Source organism: Chrysemys picta, chromosome 9 (genome assembly GCF_011386835.1).
Source record: "Chrysemys picta bellii isolate R12L10 chromosome 9, ASM1138683v2, whole genome shotgun sequence".
In the NCBI taxonomy this organism is placed as follows: Eukaryota; Metazoa; Chordata; order Testudines; family Emydidae; genus Chrysemys; species Chrysemys picta.
The window spans coordinates 8,055,313-8,075,965 of record NC_088799.1 but is presented as its reverse complement, the minus strand read 5'-3'; the positions used below and the strand labels follow the sequence as shown (position 1 = coordinate 8,075,965).

The 20,653-nt window shown below is 60.2% G+C and overlaps 1 protein-coding gene across 2 annotated transcripts; it reads right to left on the bottom strand.

The window, feature by feature from the left end:
- Positions 1-404: 404 nt before the first annotated feature.
- Positions 405-20,651, bottom strand: LOC101947813 (major facilitator superfamily domain-containing protein 8-like). 2 transcript variants are annotated; one of them, XR_509096.4, is made up of 13 exons: positions 19,781-20,651; positions 12,867-13,052; positions 11,974-12,036; positions 11,736-11,855; positions 11,206-11,285; positions 10,775-11,087; positions 9,410-9,483; positions 8,759-8,842; positions 7,451-7,580; positions 6,775-6,897; positions 4,329-4,459; positions 4,082-4,223; positions 405-1,729 (listed from the first exon to the last, which is right to left on the bottom strand). XR_509096.4 is itself a non-coding variant. In XM_008170694.4 (12 exons), the coding sequence occupies exons 1-12, from the start codon at positions 19,854-19,856 to the stop codon at positions 4,137-4,139; spliced, it is 1,467 nt and encodes a 488-aa protein (XP_008168916.2). In that variant the 5' UTR covers positions 19,857-20,651; the 3' UTR covers positions 3,657-4,136. The 2 variants fall into 2 exon arrangements, 1 of the variants encoding a protein (XP_008168916.2); XM_008170694.4 differs by lacking the exon at positions 405-1,729 and having other exon boundaries at positions 3,657-4,223.
- Positions 20,652-20,653: the final 2 nt, after the last annotated feature.

Here is a 20,653-nt window from a genome sequence, read left to right as displayed (position 1 = left end):
GTCCTCCCTCCAGTGCCACGCTGCCCGGGCCCTTCCCAGCACAAGGGCAGGTGCTCCTCTCACACCAGTCCGGATCACTACTGCCGGGCCCAGCCACACAGAGCAGCACTTACCCGGCCCTCCCAGCACCCCTGCTCCTTCAACGACGGACTCCAGCCCCCCGCCCTCAACCCCTCCCCCCCAAATACCCCCATCCCCCAGCTCAAAACACCCCGCCCTGCCCCTGGTATGCACCCCACGCCTGCTAGCCTCAGCCAACCCAGCCCCTCCCTGCTCCTTCAACGACGGACTCCAGCCCCCCGCCTTCAACCCCTCCCAGCTCAGACCTCCCCCCTGAAATACCCCCATCCCCCAGCTCAGAACACCCCGCCCTGCCCCTGGTATGCACCCCACGCCTGCTAGCCTCAGCCAACCCAGCCCCTCCCTGCTCCTTCCCCCTCCTGCTGCTCGGTCTGGGAAGGCAGGAGCTGCGCAGCAGGGAGTGCGCACACAGCCCTACTTTCTGCCTCCATGGGGCTGGCCCCACTGCAACCCCCCTCCCCCCACTGCCTCCTGGGCTAGAAGTCCCCTAGTGGCAGCTAGGGTTGCCAGTTTTGGCTGGACGCATTCCTGGAGATTTAACCACACGACAATCTTCCATTCCTGGAGACTCCAGGCCCATCCTGGAAGGTTGGCAACTCTAGCGGCAGCCAGGTACTGCAGCTTCCAGAGAGGGGAGCCCCCTGTGGTGGCAGGCGGTACTGCAGCAGTCCCGTTACCAGCTCTGAGCTCTCTGCCAGCTGGTGGGGCTTGGCCCCTCCTGGCCAGGGCGCTGGCAGAGAATGAGAGAGGAGTTGGTGGGCGGTGGGTATTATTAGTGCTGCTGATGGCCCCCTCTGGTCCAGCCTGGCAGTGCCTGTGCCCATGTGGTGCCCATGGGATGGCACAGGTCTCTCAGACTCTCCCCCAGTGCAGCAATGCCCTGAGCCCCCTGCCTGGCAGGATGAATCTGCCCATCAGCCTCCGCCCCTCGCCCGGGTTTAGTCTTTCTTCACACACACGTTACAGAGACGGGGAGAGCCCTGCCCAGCCCCTGCCCCCAGCAGGCCTGGAGTGAGGGGGGCCGGGCCGCCCTTGCCCTGAGCCTGCGGGAAGAGGCCAGCAGTTTTGTGGCTCTTCCACCTGGGCTGGCGGCCCCCTGCCTTCTCCAGCGAGGAGCACCCAGCCACACACCCACCCCAATACCAGGCCCACAACTCAGCCCCCCGCCCCCAGCAAGGTGGTATCAACACCACTCTGTGTCTAGGAGAGATCCAGCCTCCCGCCCCCTCAGCAGGCCAGGAGCACCCCCACCCCCCAGGACTTCACCTCTCCCCTTGCTCCTCTGTCCAGAGAGACAGCAGCCACCTGGAGCATAGCAGGGCACAGGGGTGGGAAAGGAAGGCTGGTCAATCTGGGGGCAGCAGGCCAGCAGCACAGGAAGGCCAGTCCTTGGGGGGAGGGGCAGGGCAAGGGCCAGCCCAGGGTGGTGGGGAGTGCCCAGGAGGGGAAGGATGGATGGCTGTGGAAGGAGTGCCAATGCAGCACGGCAGGGGTGTGGGCTCGTCCACTGACAGCCCTGTGTGCTGAACACTGTCCCGTGCAAGGCTGTGAGCTCAGGTCCCACTCCCCATGGCCCTGCCCAGAATGGGGGCAGCCAGATGGTGACAGGCTGTGTCGCATGAGCCCTCGGTGCCAGCCAGGGCAATACCTGCATGGGAGAGAAGTGGGGAGAGTGTCAGGGGACTGCGCCCTCCCACACACCCGGAGATCCTGAGTGCTCTGAGGGGGGGCCTGCAGAATGCCTCCCAGCACGAGGCAGACGCCAGGCTGGACAGGGCCCAGGGGGGCATTTACTAGTGACGTTGTCCAGGCTCGCAGGGGAGCGGTGTGCAGAAGGGAAGATGGTCACTCACGGGGAGTGGGGCCTGTATACGAAGCATAAAGGCAAACATAGGACTTGCCAGGCTGGGGCAGACCCAAGGTCCAGCATCCTGTCTACACCAGCTGCTCCAGAGGTAGGTGGAAGAGCGCTGCAGTAGGAGATACGGGATAACCTGCCCCACACAGTGACTGAATTAATCCCCACTGCCCAGCTACCACCACCATCCAGCCCTCTAATACTCTCTGTTAGTATAACTAGATTCTTGGGGTCCCTACAAGCATCTTGCTAAACGCTGGGTCTCACCAACTTCCTGTGGCAGGGCATTCCACAGGCTCATCCAGCCACGTTATAGCCTTTCGTCACAGCCCCTTTTCGAAGGTAACAATCCCCCTGTTTCCATTCTCCTCCCCCGCACCGCTCACTCTCCTTTCTGGGATGGGGTGACCAGCACTGCAGCCAGGAGCCAGATGAAGCCAGACCCCTCATCTCTATACCACTCTATTCTCCGGGTTATTCACTAGCCCGTTCCTTACGCAGCCTAGTAGCGGGATTGCTTTTTTCACCACAGCTGCACGTTGAGCAGTGCTCGCCTTTGAGCTGGCCACGGCGCTGCCCAGGACCCGTACCCGAGTCAATGCAGTTAAGCGGGAACTGGCTGGGTAGCTGAGTTTTCCCCCTCCAGCGCACAGTCCTTTGTATTGATCGTTCAGCCCCTCAGGTGGCCCTTTCGTCGGGCTGGGTTAGGACTCCCTGAAGTTCTGCACACTCGGCTCTGGCCGTGACTAACCTAAATACACGTGTGGCCGCTGCAAGTCTCACCACCTCCCACCCCGCCCCTTTGCGGGTGGTTAATGAATAGACCAACCACCACGGCACTAATACAGAGCGCGGAGGCACCCTACTATGCACCTCGACCTAGATTCTCACACGTATTTAGGCTCCTAACTCCCACTGGTTTCAAGGGAAGCCTAAGCGCCTTTGAGGACCTGGGCCCTTCTGCCGTGATGAAAATTCCCTGTTTATTCCTGTTCTTTCAGCTCTCTCACTGAGCCTGTTTTTGATCCATAACAGTACCTGGTCATGCACCTTCTGAGGTTTAGCTTTTATCATAGCCTTGTGTGCGGGGCCTCATCAAAGGTCTTTTGGAAGTCTAAATATATCATGTTAGCCGCTTCGCCTTCAGTCGCTATTTTACTGCCACATACAAAGAATTCTAATGGATTACGGAGCCAACCCTTTCCGCCACAGGATCGGTGCGGGCTACACCCTCTCAGATCACGATCTTCCAGCGGGTTTATTCTTCTACCTTTAAATTATTGTTGAAACCATGTTCCCAAAGGCCATAATTCTTCAGACCACCTCTAGAGCCTTTTCTAAATATAGGAACAATATACGCTGCCCTCCAGCCCTCTGTAACAGCAGCTGGTTTTAATGAGCGGGCAGGTTTTAGTTAGCAGCTCGGCCGCTTCTTCTCAGAGCTCCTTCAGCAATGGTGGATATACGCACCAGGATGCGAAGGGGCTTGGAAAGGGAAGGGGAGCTGGAGTAGTGGCTGGGGCTCATGGCTAGTGGCTGGGTGGTTTGCAGGTTAACGACATGGGTCCCAGTGGAAGTGGGGACAAGGTGTAGAGGATGGGTATCTCAGGGACAGAGATACAGGATGGACGGTGGAGGGCAGAGTTAAGGGTGTTTGGGGCAAGTGCAGCTACATTGCATGAAGGTATTTACTAAAAAGAACCAGCTCCTCAAACCATCACACTGACTTTTTTATTGGGGAATTTCCTTCGTTTCCCCCCATATTTTTGCCACCAAGAGATTTTTGACACGACATGTGACACCCTGGGAAGGTGTTTGTTTCCTACTGTACAAACTGACAAGAGCCCAGGCCGGGAGGGTCAAATGCTCTCCTGCAGGTTCCCCGGTACCTCGCTGTGGCTCTGCAGACCTCCGAGGGTCAAACCGTTCTCTGTAAAATGTCTTCCCCCATAAAACAGCCTGTGCAGATTCCCCGGCAGTTAAACAGCTCCGAGCGCCCCCCAGCACCAAGCAGCAGGACTGCACAGCCCCTCAGGCAGGAACTGCTGGCCTCACCCAGGCATCTCGGTGCACTTGACCCAGGACTGTTTGGCCACCGGGGCAGAGGAGGCACCCTGAGCCCAGGGGCTCTGATGCTCTCACCTTGGTGGCTTTAACCCGTGCAATGCCTCTGGGTGCGCGGAGGAGGGGTGGGAGGTCACGAGTGCCGCTCCTCCGGGGACGGTCCCGGCACGTAGCTCCTGGGCGGCTCCACCAGGTAAGAGTACGAGAGCCCAACCATGACCTATGGGAGCAGAAGAGCCATCAGCATGCGGCCCGCGGGGCTGGAGCCCTGGCTCCCCCAGGGGCAGGATGGGGAGGGGCAGGCGACCGTCCCCGGGGTGCTCACCATCAGCAGGCCCAGCAGGCCCATCATCACCCCCAGCATGATGTAGAGGTTTTCGGTCAGGCCTCCAGCCCACAGGGGCCCCAGAATGGTGGCGATTCCCCCCACTGACCGTCGCAGGCCCTGGCTGAAACCTACAGCACAGGAAGAACACAAAGGGTTAACGCTGCCTGCCGTCCCCAGCTCCTACCACCAGGGGGCACCACGCCACCGAGGGCACTGGCCGGCCTGGGGTGTGACCGGAGGCAGCCATGCTCCATTCCCGCTGGCAGCCTCTCCGCGGGTGGGGGTAGGGTGACCGGATAGCAAGTGTGAAAAATCAGGACAGGAGGTGGGGGGTAATAGGTGCTTATGTAAGAAAAAGCTCCAAAAATCAGGACTGTCCCTATAAAATCAGGACATCTGGTCACCCTAGGTGGGGGCCTTGCCTTTCTCTTGGTGGGGAAGCCTGAGCGATCGCGTGGCACTACACAAGCAGATAATGGCCATCTGGGAGCCAACGAGACTGCCTCAGTGTTGGGCCGTATCCCCCCCCAACCAAAGGAGCGAGGCCGCGGGACTGGTGGGCCATCCCAGCACAGAGAAAGACAGGATGGGAGAGGGGAGGTCGGCGACAGAGAGAGAAGCAGCGCCCCCCACCCCCCGTCCCCAAAAAGAAAGTCCCACGGGACGTGGGGCCCACACACTTTTCTGCACTGGCCCGAGAAGCAGAGCGGTGGTCTCTGTACTGCGTCCTTGCCTTCCCGTCCCGCTGGATCAGAGCGCCGGTCTGCCAACGGTACCAGCTGCTTTGAAGACCGTTCCATCCCTAAGCTCCGCCCAGTCCCCCTCCTCCCCACTGCTCACACCACGGGGTGGCGGAAAATACTCCACCAAAACTCTCAGACGGCCCTGGGAGTCGAGGCCTCGGTTCCGGGTCAAATCCAGGGTGGGGTGGGGCCGGAGAGAAACGGTTTAGAGAACATGACTGATGAGGGAAGGTTATAAAACTAGGCATGTTTAGTCTAGAGAAAAAGGGGGGACCTGATAACAGACTTCAAATGTGTTCAGGGCTGGTACAAAGAGGACGAAGACCAACCGTTCCCCATGTCCACCGGAGGTCGGACAAGAAGTAATGCGGGTGATCGGCAGCAAGGGAGATTTAGGTTAGAATCAGGAAAGGGTAGTTAAGCTCTGAGCCGGGCGAACAAGAGAGGCTGTGGGGTCCCCATCGTGTTTTAACCGGTGGTCTAGGTATATCTGGCCCTGCCTCAGGCTTGAACTCGATGAGCTCTCGAGGTCCCGTCCAGCTCTACATTTCTGCCAGGCCGGGAAGGTCGGTGGCCCCCGGTCACAGCAGTAGGCAGAGCCACGCTGGGTTCCCTGGCTGCTTCGCCCTCCCACCTGTGCCACCCCAGCTCTTCCACCCTCCCCTGTAAATTCATTCAGCCCAGTCATTCAGGGAGGCCTGCCAAGGAGAAGGGTGTCCCCATTCAACTCTTTGAAATGGGCTACCCTCATTACCACTACAAAAGTGATTTCTCCTCCCTTGGTATCCTACTGTTAATTCAATTGTCTCGTTAGCACTCACCCCCACTTGGTAAGGCAACTCCCATCTTTTCACGTGCTGTATGTTTATACCTGCTACTGTATTTTCCACTCCATGCATCTGATGAAGTAGGTTACAGCCCACGAAAGCTTATGCCCAAATACATTTGTTAGTCTCTAAGGTGCCACAAGGACTCCTCGTTGTTTTTGCTGATCCAGACTAACACGGCTACCCCTCTGAAACCCATTCATCGGGGGCAGGAGTGGCTCAGATCACCCCGGCAAACCAGTCACTGAGCTGAGAGGGACCCAGCCAGCTCCGTCAACACAGAGCGGATGCAGGACTCAGCAGCTGGAGTGGGATCGAAATTGGACCCTGGGAATCGGTGTTTGATCAGAAACCCAACACAGCCATGCGAAATGGAAACCCGTCTTGGAAAGGGGGCCCGGTGCCACGGTTTAACAGCCCCCTCCTGGGACAGAGCTATCTGCTCGGACACCAAGATCCCGACAGACGGGCCAGACTCAGCCCCGGGGGAACTCAGCTCCGCCAGGGCCAGGGAGGAGACAGGCCCAGCTTGTGTGGGGGGAAGCGAATGGTTCCATGCTCTTAAGAGCAGCTGCCCCGAGCTGCTGCCCTGGTGTCCCTACAAGGCGGGAGGGGTGGGAGAGGCTGACCGCACAGAGGTCATGTGTGTGTTTTAGGACACCCATCTCTAGGGTGACCTTCATTGTGGTATCTGGGCTTGGAGCGAGGAGGGGCAGGCAGGCATCTGCATTTGGGGCATGGCTCAGCTGGTCCCAGGGCAGACTGTGCTCTGAAGGGGAGTTTGGGGCTCTGAGTGCCGCTGATCTCTCTCAGGGCAGGTAGGAAGTGGGCGCCAGGCCCCAGCCCGGGCACCGACCCCTCCCTGAGGCTCACCTTGTGTTCTCTCTGCTGTGACCTTGGAGAAGAGCGAGACCTGGGAGACAGCCACGAAGGGGAGCCCCAGCACCTGCAGGAACACGCCGACCACCAGCTCAGACAGCAGGACGGGAAAGCTTCCTGTGGGCAGCAAAGCAGACATGGCAGGGGGGTGGATGGGCCCGGCGTGCAAAGAGCCCCAGACACTGGCAGACTCGACTCAGGGCCTATGCTTGTTCTTGCCCGGTAGATGGGCAAGCCCCTGGCATGCTCTGCCCGGCCCCAGTATGCTCCAGGCTAAGTTGCTAGCATTCCGAATCAGCAGAGGCCCAGATGTTCATGACTCTGGGCGCGCATGAGAGCGCCCCCTGCTCCCTTCCCCGGGCACTGAGCAGGGAGAGGGGCCGGGGAACTGCAGCGCCAGCCCATGCTGCCTACAGCGGCTGAGCATCGCCACCACTCATCCAGGCAAGGGGTCTCCTCTCCACCACACAGCCCCTGCTGGGCCACCACAGGGCACTGCTGGGCCAGCCTGCGCCATGCAAGGTGCCACGCAGCCCAGGGGAGCACTCCAGAGCCATGCCAGGGTCCTGTCCCCCAATCATCCCTAGCCAGCGAACCCAACCCCCTGCCAAGCGATTCCCCAGGGAGAGAGGAACCGGAGAGCCCAGAAGGGGAGGGGGCAGTCAGTTACCTTGGGGCCTTGCCAGGAAGAGCAGGCACCAGACACAAGCCACGTTGCAGATGACCAGCCCGAGCACCAGGATCACGCGGTCGGGGAGGCGGCTGCTGAGGCAACGCACCAGGAAGAAGCCGCAGATCACCTGTGGGGGGTGGGGGAGACGAGTTATTCCACAACCCCCGGGCCGGGTGCAAAGACCAGTCAGAAGTGGGGCCCTTCTGCTGCTGGGGGGAGCCAATCAGAGTCGGGGGGGCGGGGTGACCCAGGGTGGGGGCCTGAAGGGAAGGAGGGCAGAGCAAGCCCCGCATAGGGCCTCTTGCAGGCTAGCAGCGCCTGAGAGCCAGCCAGCACCAGGCCCCCAGCGCTGGGCACACGAGCACATGCTCTGTATTCCCTTATCAGAGGAGTCACTGCTTGCCAGCGCCCTGCCTTCCCCCCTCACGGCCTCAGCACCACCGCTCGCCCTTCCCCTGGCTAACAGGCCGGCCATGCCCGGGCACAGGTGCCAGCCAGCACAGCCAGGCTCCAGGAAACGGCCTGCGCCATGCAGGTTGGCAGGGCCAGGCCATAGGCTCTCTGCCAGCAGGGCACGAGGTTTCCCCAGCCTGCAGCCCACCCTGCCCTAGCTGCAAACGGAGACCACTGGCAAGGACGCCCCGCTCCGCACGCTGCCGGAGCAAGGGCAGAGGAGAGGTCCCACACCAGTTCTGTCTGGCACTCTCCCCTCCCTGCACTCACACCGGGCCAGCCCCACCCGTGGGAACAGCGAGAGAGCCGGGGTAGCCGGGCAAAGACATTTCATCCCCGTCCATGCCGGTGAAGGAGCATGAGACCCTGTCTGCACCAACGCTCCCAGAGGGGCTGGAACAGGGCCACAGCTACGGGCTACGCAGGAGAGGCCTGGCTGGACGGGACCCCAGCATCACTAGCCTCTCTCGCTGCCTGGGCTGGACAGAGGAGATCGGGGCTGGAGGGCTGGCTCAGAGGACCGCTTGGCTTAGTGATGAGGACAGGGGGCCTAGACCTCCTTCCACCCCATCCCCAGTCTGGCTGTACACACAGCTAGAGCATGGGGTAGAGAACAAGCAGCACCTGCAAATATCTGAAGGATCCCAAAGGGGGGAGGGGGGCAGGTCACCAGGAAGGCCGGGGCACGTGCTGAGAAATAGGGTCAGACATTCATAGGTCGCGAGCGCTCTCGGCAGGGTCCAGATCATGCGTGTGCACACGCACCGTGGGACGGGAGCCGGTCACCTGCCCCAGGCCATGTCTGCCAGGACCCCCACCTTTACAGACCCCCAGGGCTGGGGTATCACCTACCTCGATGCCGCACAGGAAGTACATGATGCTGTTCTCGAGCTCCCCGAAGCTCAGGTAGCGCTGGGTGATGGGAGTCACCATGGTCTAGAGACAGATACAGACAGGCAGAGAAAGCAACCTAGAGAGTCACACATCTGCCCACCCTCCATTCATGGCTGTGAGGAGCCCCCTCTGTGTGGGATGGGCAGGTACAGACCCTCGCCCACAAGGTGCCCCTCCCCTGCTCTGCCCCAGAGGGAGGGTTCTCCTGACCAGCGCGTTGGGTCTCTGCTCCCGCTTGTCTTCCCTGAGACAGGAGGTAAGCCTGGGTCATGCGCAAAGTTCACCCAAATTCTGGGCTTCACAAGGAGACCTTGGGCCAGGGAGAGATGCCCACTCTCTGGGCGCCTGGTGCAGGTGAAAGGTGAACCTCACCAGGGGTCTGGGAGAGGCCGGAGTACCACATGGAGCAGAGAGGAGATCCCCTGTCCCCCTCACCCCCATACACATATCCAGAACCTGGGAAGGGCTGGACAAGAGACGCTCCCTGGACCCAGTCTGGTTGTGAGACGAGCTGTAGCTCCCACCACCACCATGGAGAAGAACCCCAACCCCCCAATCTCGGTGGGAGTGGAACAGAGTGACCTGCCCATCAAGCCCCCAGGTACTCACTTCCAGGGCTGTTTGGTTGAAGAGGGTGATGAACTGGGCAGTGAGCAGAACCACCACTTCCTCCCGCAGGTACTCTGCAATGACACCATGGGGACGTCACGGGACTATGGCGCTGGGAAGGAGAGTGTCCAGGCCCGCAGGGAAGGAGAGCAGGGGTGGAGGCGGGAGAGACATCGCCCAGTGGAACAGGTCAGTGGGCCAACCAGGCGACAGGGAAGGGTGGGGGGGTGACACAAGCAAAGTGCCGGACACTCCTCAGGGCGGGGAACGTGATGCCGCTGTAACCAGACACGCTGGGCAAGGGAGCCAGCCGGGAGAGTCTGATCCTTTTCTGGCCCTGAACTCCATCCGCAGCAGCCCCGCACTCTCCTGCATGCCAGTTTCTTCACTCATTGGCTCCCAATGTACATGGGTGTGAGCAAGAGGCAGCGCTGCCCTCCTCCACCGTCCTCCGGCCCCCAGAGCCCAGCCTTTCTGGAGCACCAGCTGGAGAGTCCAGGCCGCCTTTCCCACCAGGCTGGCATGACACCCAACTCCCTCTCATGCAAACCCTTCCACAGCGCCGTCCTGCCGGCTCACACCACGGCTTGCTGGCTGACCTTGCGCCACTTCCTTGCCCTCTCTGGGCCTCAGTTTCCCCTATTGCAACCCAGGGATAACAGCCCTGGGGGAGGGGCAAAGGCTCAGTGCCCAGAGAAGGGAAGGGACCATCAGGGTCTCCTACAGCTGGGCTTGCACTCCCCGTTCTGTGCCCAGGTCTGCTCCCTGCTCACCAGGGTGCCCGCGTGATGCTGGGTCCAGGCGGACGAGTATGTGACCCTTGGGTGTTGACCCATCTGCTTGCTCTGGGGCAGGGCATGGGACTCTGGGGACAAGCAGGAAGGCCCCACGGTGCCCACAGGCCCTCTTGCCACTCAGCACCCAAACAGCTCGCTGTCCGTTCCCATGTAGCTGTCCAGAGCAGCGGGAGACCCCCACCCCAGCAACAGCCCCACAGCGTCACGACCCTTTGTCCACAGCTTGGGGGCTTATGCAGCTGCCAGGCTGGTGCGACGGGACACGGAGGGTTCGTCAGCAACACTCCAAGCAGCCGCCGTGCCGGGTCTGCGGAGCGTGTGGTTCACCTTTCCCCTAGAAGCTCAGACCCCCTGAGCGGGGGCGCACGGCTGGCCTTGTGACTAGGCTGTCAGCGGCGTGGGTTCGATTCCAGCTCTGCCACGCTCCCGGGAGGGTAGGATCCTGGTTCGACTGAAACCCGTGACAAATCCCCCCCACGTACTGATCAAAATGGGGGCATGCCAGGCTGCCTGCCTCTAGGGCCCCCAGCTGGATCCCCGCAAAACGCTGGGCTGCAGGGGCGCTCACCTCGCATGGCGCTGAAGTTCCGAAACGGGCTCTTCTCCTTTACTCTGCCCTCCTCCTCGGCCAGGTGCCCGTTGGGCACGTAGCGGGACTCGTCCCCCACGGGGGGCTCGGCGGGCACCCGCTGGACGGTGCCGCCATAGCTCCGGTGCTCAGCGGGCTCCTCCTGGCCAGCGTCGTGCTGCACCAAGGGCTCCCGCTCCTCCTCCTGCGGCGCTGCCAGCGCCGCTCGCTGTGGGTGGGGCACGGGCTGCAGGTCGTAGTACATCGCCGCGACCACGAACTGGAGCAGGAGCCAGAGCAGGCACATGAAGAGCTGCACAGACAGACGGACACCTGAGAGCCCGGAACCGCAGCCCCCCCACCCAGGGAACTCAGGGCCGACTCCCGCGGGCAGCTCTCGCCGGCTGCGCGCAGCGCCCTGGGATACTCACCCCCGGCGAGGTGAACTTGTTGACCTCAAAGGGCCCCAGCCGGAAGTTACAGAGCCGCAGGAAGAGGTTACAGGCAGGTCCTGAGCACAAAGAGACGGCAGGTCACACGCGGGCACTGGGAGGAAAACCCAGAGTGCGAGGAGGGTGGGACTGGCAAGAACGGGCACCATCAAGGAGATGGTGGGTCTCTCACACCCTCGCCACCCCCATTCACTGCCTCTGGCAACAGCCTCTCTGCCATGGAACCGGAGATCCTTTGTCACATGCCCCCCGGTCCCCGAGAGGCAGCGCCACCATGGTCTGGCACCGCACTGCCATACCCTGGCCCCGTACCCTTCCCTGAGAAACACCAGCCCCCGCGGCATCCGCCCTCAGTTACCACAGCTTGCTTTCAAGGGCACAGGGCAGCCAGAGCCGAGCCTGCTCCCTGCAGTGGCCCCTCTCCACAGCCACTGGGGCAAGGGCCTGGTGTGTGGGGCAGACGCCTCCTGAACACGGACAGGGCGTGGGGGCACCCAGGGGTACCTTACCGATCAGCAGCCCGACCTGCCGGCACGCCATCACTGCAGCAAACACCGTGGCGCGCTCCTGCGAGGTGGTGGAGCGGGTGAGATAGCCAAAGATGGAGGCACCCGCTCCCGTCCCAACACCTGCCAGAAACAAGGACAGTCAGGGGCAAGAGACGGGGCAGGTGCCCAAAGCCCCCGGCACAAGCACCTGGATCTGGAGACCCACATGGCCCCCGGCTTCCCCACCAGCAGCTCTTACCTGCCACCAGCCGGCTGCCCAGGAGGAGCCACTTGGAGACGCCCATAAAGTACATGAAATTCCCTGCAATTGGGGGGATAAAAAGCAACAGGTAACGCCGGGAGGAACATGCAAGCCAGGAACGGGGTGCAGGCGCATCCCTGGAGCCAGCGGGGCTAGCCAAGAGGCAAGCCTCATGTGGGGGGTGGGGGGCAGGCACTGATGTCCCCTGCTGGCTATAATCAACCCCACGTACACCTGTGGGGGGTCTCATCCCATGGGGCTGGAGCAGGGGTAGGGTCCTTCCGATCTCCTAGCTTCGGCACCCCAGTGTTGCAGGCAGGCAGGCAATCCGCGATCCTGCCCTGAAAGGAGCCTCCATGTTAAAATGGCATCGCAGGCTCCACACTCGTCGTCCTGCACCACCACCCACCTGTGCAGCGGAGCACATGGGCTGACGTAAATGGGTACTTTGCTAGCTGCCAGCGCGGCACGCTCAGAGCTGGGTTCTATCCGGCTGATGGGTCAGCACCAGCAACAGAGGGTCTGCAGGCTGGATTCTGCCCCACAGGGATCCCCCAGCGCCTCGTAACTGAGGGTACGGTTGGGCCCTGCAACTGGACCTTGGTTAACAATGAATTCATCTGATGCCCGAGCCGGACTAGAACCTAGCTCCCTGCTGCAGCTGGCTGGCTCTGCGCCTAGGAGTAGCAGGTGCTCGGGATCTCTGTAAATCAGGGCCTCAGGTGCCTGCATTTAGAGTTTGGTGTTGCACGTTTACACCCTTGTGATAAGTGGGGCTAATCCTGCCTTCCCGCGGGCCAGTGCCCGGGACACGGGCTCACCCTGGACTGCTCCCACCAGCGAAGCAGCCCAGCCGGCGGCCCCCAGACGGCCTTCGCTTGCTCACTCACCCACTATCTCAAACATGTTGGCGAAGAGGATGATGGCTTTGGTGCGCTGGCTCCGGTCAGACCAGTGCCCGAAGAGGGGTCCCGTGAGCAGGCCGGTGAGGCTGAAGGCAGAGATGCCCAGGCCCAGGAAGTACGGCTCAGCATGGAGCGTCTGCAGGTAGGCCCAGATCGTGGGCAGAATCACCGCTAAGTGGGAGCAGAGACAGACAGACAGTCAGGGGCCCACGCCACAGCGCTAGAATAGGTCCTGCCAGACCACCTCAAATGGGTGCTCAGCCCAGCCCTGAATCCAGGCTCCTGCCTCCCTGGGGCAAATGGACAGCCCCCTTGGGAGCAGCATGAGACCCGTCCTGGCTGGCCTTGGACTAAGAGGGCAGAGGTCTCTGGGTCCCCTAGTCCTGCCAGCCGGGCCTCTGATCCCTGCCCATGGCGACCGCCGACTATGCAGCCGGATCACCAGCACTGATGCATTGCTCAGGAAGGGGGAGATGCCAACCACGCAATGGCTCAGATCGCCCCCCTCTGGGCCCTGGGAGCTCCCCAGTGACTGCCGGGCATGTCACCCTCCCTGGGACAGAAGGTGCTAGGTGCTGCAGCAGCTCCCCAGACCCAGGTGGACCCCAGCAGCACCCCATGGCCTCGGACCCCTGCCCTCCTTGCTAAGAGGGCACACCCAAGCCTGTTTTGTCTCAGCCTGCCAGAACCTCCCTCCCTCAGTCAGGGGCCCTCACCCACTACCCTAGAGCTCCTGCAAGGCCTTACTGCGAGGTGTTTACGCAGTAGCCGAGCCCCTCAGCCGGGCGAGTGGGCCGTGCGCCTCACCCAGTCACTGCTGTCTTACGTTGCACTTAACAGGCATTGCAGGAGGGAGACAGAGAAACTCCATGAAGCTCACCAGAGGCCAGAACCAAAGTCCTCACACACCTTCCCCGCACCACCAGCCTCCTACCATCACCTTCTTTAAGCAGAGCTTAGTTGCTCTATCTGTGGCAAGAAGCCCGGGACCCTTTCCCATAGCTACCTGCCTGCCACAGCTTCTACCACGTCGGTCGTCTCTGCCCGTTGGCCTGCGTAGGCGTCTATAACGCACCCACCACAAACAGTGTTTGAGTGCTGTCAGAATGAGAAACACCAGGCCACCAGTGCCAGGCTGCCCACCGCCCTCCGTGCCCCAGGTCTCACTATTCGCCCTCGCTGGGCAGTCACAGTAGGATGGCCAATGAGAAGACATCCCCCGCTTTGCTTACGGGCACCCCCCACTACCCTGCAGCCTGCACCAGGGAGTCACAGCACTGCTGCCCCTGCATCTCCCCGCTCTCACCTTCCCTCCCTAGTTAATGATTTCCACCGGCTGCCCCAGGAAAAGAGAACCAGCCTCAAGGTTCAGCTGCTGCCCTTTGAGACCTCACTGACATCTGCCCTTAGGGAGCTGATGCTTGTAGCATCCCACGTACGGAGAGCGCCCACCCTGCTGCCCTTTGGTGGGATTCAATCGCCCACCCCCGCCAGCCAGGGAGCCTTGCTCAGTCATTGTCCCCAGGTCTGGACTTGCCCTTCTCATGGACGGGAAGGGGGAAGGAGGAGGAGAACAGGAAGGCCCCAGAGTGGAGAGTTTTCCCTGGGAAAAGGAAAGAAGAGCCCTTGGGTAATGAAGGAAGAGAGGCAGGACTGGGATATGCTAGCCAAGAGAGGGAGGAGTCGGATATGAATACCCCCCACCCCTGTTTATACTCTGATGGAGCTAGCATGCTTAATAGAGCAGCTCCGGTGCAGACAAACCCTGAGTGACAGGGACGAGGGTGGTGTGGTGAACAGCGCCAGAATGGGGGGCAGGACAGCAAGGAGCTCCGCTTGGGTTTAGAGTAGCAATAAGCCAGCAGGATATGCTGGAGAGAGGGGCTGAGAGGTGGGGTTTACGGAGGGGACAGGGAGCGCCACGAGTCATCAGCCTAGATGGTCAGGGCGAGCGTGCGCAGAGCCCCAGAGAGGCTGTGAAGGGAGAAGCGGAGCAGGCCGAGGACAAGGCCTGTGTGACCCCAGTGTTAGCAGCAGCAGAGGTCAAGGAGGACAGAGTGGAGGCCCCAAGGTCTGGTGAGGCCACTGGTGAGATGGTTTCAGTGGAGGGCAGCAGGCGGGAGGTGGGTTGAATCCAGCGGGGAGCTCAGAACAGTGGAGGTGGTGGCTGTAACTGGCACAGATGAAGGGGAGCAGTGAGCAGGGGGGCCTGGAGAGGAAAGCTAGGTTCAGGGAAAGCTTGGAGAATGGGGAATTGTTTAACTCGTGTATTTTCCCCATCTGTAACTGGGTTGCATATCATCTCTATGTACCTGGGGCCTTCTCCTTCTTGCGTAAGTTCCAGGCACTAACCAGCTCGAGCACACGCTGCGGTCAGTGCCGTCATCTCAGGTCACGTTCCCACTGGGACGGCGAACCCCGGCCAGCGCCATCACTCGGTTATCACCAGAACTGAAGGAACGTTGGCTCGGCCAAGGGGAGCAGCAAATCAGCTCCTGGCAGGCTCAGTTCTCCCTTCCTCTTCCCATAGGCTGTGCTCTACAACGGCCATCCCAACAGCAGGGCAGCGCCTTGCCCGGGGAGGTGGCCTCCAGCTGGGCAACCCATGCCCAGGGAAGAGGCCAGGGATCTGGATGAAGCTGCAGGTGCTAGGAGACTGGGTCTCTCAAAGGCAGAGGAGATGTACTCAGCAATACATGTCAGATTCCCCATGCTGGGGCATGGATGGAAAGTCACCGACAAGGGGGCTGGAGACGAAGCGGCTGCTGTGGGGACAGGCCCCTCTTCCCTCCCCTGGTCTGCAGTATTCACCTGGAGTGCCAGTTCTGTGCACAGCGATGAGGCTTGTATCACCAGGGCGAGGTCTCGTGCCCCTCTGTGGACGGGCGATTGAGAAAGCCAGGCAGATAAGGGTGTTAAGGTGGCTCTGGATTGCTGTCTGAGCCGCCAGGAGAGACGGGATGGCACGGAGAGACTTAGGGCATGACATGCCTCTAGTGAGCCACAAATCAGGAGGGGGGGGGGGGAAACAAGAGCCCCAGTTTCTGCTGGAAGCTGACAAAAGAGGAGACTAAATACTTACCAAAAACAGGTGTGGGGGGGAGGGGGGAAGAGACCTGTGGATTCGAACAGGAGGAGGGACGGACAGGAAGGACCCTTTCATGATGTCCCACCCGGACTGCAGAACGCTGTGTGTCCGGGCGACGTTTGTGGATCCAGAGCTCAGCTGGGACCAGAATGACCTGGGGCACCTGAAGAGAAGCACCGCGGCCCAGGGCACAGAGGGAGCCCGGAGACCTAGGTTCTAGCCTTGGCTCTGCCACTGACCTTGGGCAAATGCTCCTTTTCCCCGCCCCCCTCTGTCTGTCCTGGCTAGACAGACGGTGAGCTCTTCAGAGCAGGGGCCGTCTCCTTGATCCCGGCTGCAGATCTCAACACCCGACCACAGGAAGGCCTGGTGATCGCTCACCCTGAGGGGGAAGCTCCCTGTGCTGCATCAGGGAATGCAGAGAGCTGGCTGCCAGTCTCAGTGGAGACCCCTCATGGGACAGGCCACATGCTGCGTGCCCAAGAGCCTGGGATATGCACAGTGGCGAATGTTCCTCAATCAAACCTTCAGTGTTTCAACACAAACACTTCATTACGGACACTTCTCGGGATGCCAGCGACTCAGACCCTTGAATTGTGCAGCCCAGCTTTGAGCACGGGGATATCCAGGAAACCTGCTCGACGGGTAATTAATAGAATCCACCGGCCACCAGAGCAGAGCCCCGGCCCCTCTAGTCCAGCAGCCTTCTTCATCACAACAGGCCGATGGCTCATCCAGGCTGGCAGCCTCCCTGCAACGGTGGCCACCCCAGGGCTCGGATTATGTCGTATCAGCTCATGGAAGGAGTGGGAGATGCTTCTGCTCCGGCATGGGGATCAGTTTAGCCCCTGAAGCAGGAGGAGCGATAGCGCTTGCAATCTTATCCTGGGTAGTGAAATAGCAGCGGGGAAAGGGTAGAGTATCAAAACCCAGCTCCACACGGTCTGGATCCATCCTTGGTCCCTTCCTGCAATAAAATCACTGACCCCTTAGGGGCTCTCGGATAAGGGAAAACCAAACAAGGGTACCAAGAGAGGGGAGGGAAACTGGAGCTGATGGACCCAAGGAGTCAGAAAACTCCAATCAGTCTTGGAGACCATCTGCAGCCAACACAGCCCCCTCTACTGAAAGAAGGGGGAGAAGGGAGTAGCTGCGAGCTCACCTATAACCAGTGCCCCTGCCCTGCTCCCTGGCGGGCTGGGAATTCTCAGCACACTTGACAGACTGTTGGCAGATGTAAGTCAGCTGGGGGTGCCGAAGGCTGGCACCCAGCAGCAGTGTCTCCTCCAGTCCCACCCTTCAGCTGACCCTGGAGGATGAGTTACAGACTCAGATTCCAGCTTGTAAAATATTAACAGAGGAAACTGGGAGGCCAGCTCTGCTTCAGCAGGGGCCCTCCGGACCCCGCCCCCCCACACACACCACCAGGCTGTGTGGAGGAGCTGGGGGGCCTGCGAGACCCACTCCAGGCCTAGCAATGCCCAGCACCTTGGGGAGCACTGGGGAACGTCCCACCAAGGGGTAAATGTATCTAAAAATCCATATAGAAACAAACCCACATACCCAGCCAGCCCCACTGCAGGGCCTGCCGGGCTCCCCAAACCCCTCCATGGCTCTCATCCACCAATCGCTCCACTAGAGTTGCAGGAGACGCCCCACAACTGATCTAGATGCCCATGTCTCCTTCTAAACTGCTACTGCAATGTACCAATCCCTTTGCTACCCCACCAGCTTGTGAGGGGAGGAGGGGCACAAGCATCTGGTCCAAGGCATCGCCGTTAAAATATTAATATTAATTAATGGCGATAACCCATCTCCTAGAACTAGAAGGGACCTTGAAAGGTCATCAAGTCCAGCCCCCTGCCTTCACTAGCAGGACCAAGTGTAGATCAATCTCTGATAATTTTCACATAACTCTACATTGTGCCTCCTCATATAACCTTGTGGTGGATCTACCCACGTGTGACCTCTGTTTTCATGGGACTTTGTATCAAAGCCTCATTTAGAAACTTTGCATTGCCCTTGGTATAATATTATAGCCCCTAAGGATAGAATAATATAGAAGAAAAATTTCTTTTTGCTAGCAGTAGAACAAGAGCTCTCTCCCCCCCCCCCCCTTAATCAATTGCCCTGTTGAATGATTTCAGAGTAGCAGCCGTGTTAGTCTGTATCCGCAAAAAGAAGAACCGACGGCCTCGGGGGTTAGAAGCAAGCACCTTCTTTTGGAAACACCCTCTTTGCAGCATTGGGACAAAACTCAAAAGAAAGCAGCACAAAGGACCAATGGACACAGACACAGATTTTGAATCTGGTATAGATTTGCATAAGAGGAAAGCTGCTATAAAAGTGAGGTGTCTTGCAGAGGACCCCGGGTCTCGTCTTGTCAACATGGGAGCATCGATCCGGATCGGCAGAAGCCCAGCTCCACCCCCTCCCCCATCTAACTCACCTGGCCAGTGAAGTTAAGGGGAGCAACTAATTGGTAACAACAAGACGGAGTGTGTTTGTGTGTGTGTGTGTGAGTGTAAGTGTAATATATTATATGCATATAATACAGTATTAATGAATACATGTATTACTAATAAATGTGGCGTTCTGCCTTATTCCCCCTAAAAAGATCCTGTGCAGTACTTTAAGTACAACACAAGTACTGATTTTACCCCAGATCCCTAAGTGGCCCCCTCAAGGATGGAACTCACAACCCTGGGTTTAGCAGGCCAATGCTCAAACCACTGAGCTATCCCTCCCCCTCAGTCTCCAGTCCTGGGGTTTCGGACAAGGGCTCGCTGCCTCCGGCTGCTGCTCTCACATGGGATTGCTCGACCCAGCCAGAAAAACAAGGCAGCACAGGGTCGCATGCCAGAGGCAGGGCACAGGCAGTTCAGGTGTGCTGGCAAGAGACAGGATCAGCCCCACTGCAGGGTCACACGGCAAATGCACAAGGGGGGCTCTTGAGGTAGGGTGGAGGGGGGACCAGCATGATTCCAAAGGCAATCTGCTTTGTTCTCTAGTAGAATGATGACAATGCCTGTAGCCTTCACCTCTCCCCCCACCCCCTCCCTCCCCCATTCAGAGATTCAAGAAGGCCTCTTCCTTCCTCTCATGCTATCCTGGCCTGACTATTGCTGGGCCCCGAGTCTGAGCCACCTTTCCACCTCCCCAGTTCCAGGCTCAGCTGGGGGCCTGCTCTAACTGGGTGAAATCCGATGGCCTGCACTATGGCCCCTTCCAGCCTTCACATCTATTAACCCAACCTGTGACCATCTATAATAGCTAGAGTGCAGAGTGGGGCAGCCGTATCCATTGTGCCAGCCCTATCCACAGAACCTACCTGACTGGGGGGACTCCATTGCAGCCCAAAGGGTCCAGAATGCAGGCCAGAATCAGAGCCTAGCTCTGCCACCAACTTGCTGCCTGACTTCAGGCAAGTCATTTCCCCCCCCCAGTGCCTCAGTTTCCCCATCTGTGACATGTCGAGACAGAGACTCACCCTGTCCACCAGGTCCATTAACATCCACAAGGCTCAGTCACTACAGTGATGGGATCAGAGCAGACTCGCAAACCCACCCCTAGGGACAGAGCTTCTACCTATGGGACCTAAACCAGCGGGTTTGTCATTCATGGAGGAAGCAGGACGAGGCGTGTGGGTGCCCCCTATTGGCACAGCAGCTCTGCAGGGCCCATGGGGGGGCCCCAAAGGGAGTGAAGGTGTCTGGAGTCACCCTCCGGGTGACGGCTCTACCACTCAGTGCCCAGCCCTGGCTGGCAGGGCATCACCCCCTGCCCATCGCCCCCTACCCCCAGTGCTCACCGTACTCAATCCCTCCCGAGAGGAAGAGGAGCCCAATGGTGAAGTTGGTCAGTTTCTTCTTCCTCTGATACTCCATAGACCCTGCCGCTTTCCTCCCCGTGGCCGTGGAGGTGCCGGTTCCCTGCAGGACTCAGAGCCCGGCTGCGACGTCTCTGCTACCAGGGGCCATCGCTGCTGTTGCTGCTACGTACCGCCTCGGTGCCTAGCCGGGCAGCCCTGGCCTCTCGCCAGCCCTTCCTAGGTGCACATCGCTAGAGGCCCCGGCTCGCCCCAGCGGCCTCCACCAGGATCCACCGAGCGAGCCCGCAGCTGAGAGCAACCAGGGCAAAGCGCCGGCTCCTCCCCCAGCGCGCCTCGGCTCCCAGGTGTGCCGGGCTTGTGGGCAGGCGCCTCTCAAGGAGAAGCAGCAGCTGTGTGTCCCCCCCCGGGAATGCGGGCGGCTCAGCACCGCCTCCTGCGATCCCCGTGGCTGGGGGCTAGCGGCTCGCCGCGCAGGGGGCTGACGTTGGCCCCAGTGCAGGGGAGGGACTGGAGGGAGGGGGATCCGGAGTCTCAGGGACAGGAGGGCAGAGACATCTGTTTAAGGATTTAATTGCAATTTGTTAATGACAAAGCCCAGGCACTTGGGCAGCATCTGCTCCGCGGCAAGTCGGGCCCCCCCCGCCCCTTCCCCACCCAGCAGGGGCTCACGCACGAGGCGGGGGTGGTGGTCAGGCAGGAATCGGCCAGGGGCCTTGGCTTGCCCCCCTGGGCAGGGAGCGAGAGCTCAGCGAACAACCCAGCTCGGGGGGAACCGCAGGGCGTTTTGAGACAATAGCCGCCCGCAGCCGGGCGTTGAAAGGGCGGCCCCGCCCCCCCGACACACCCCTGGGC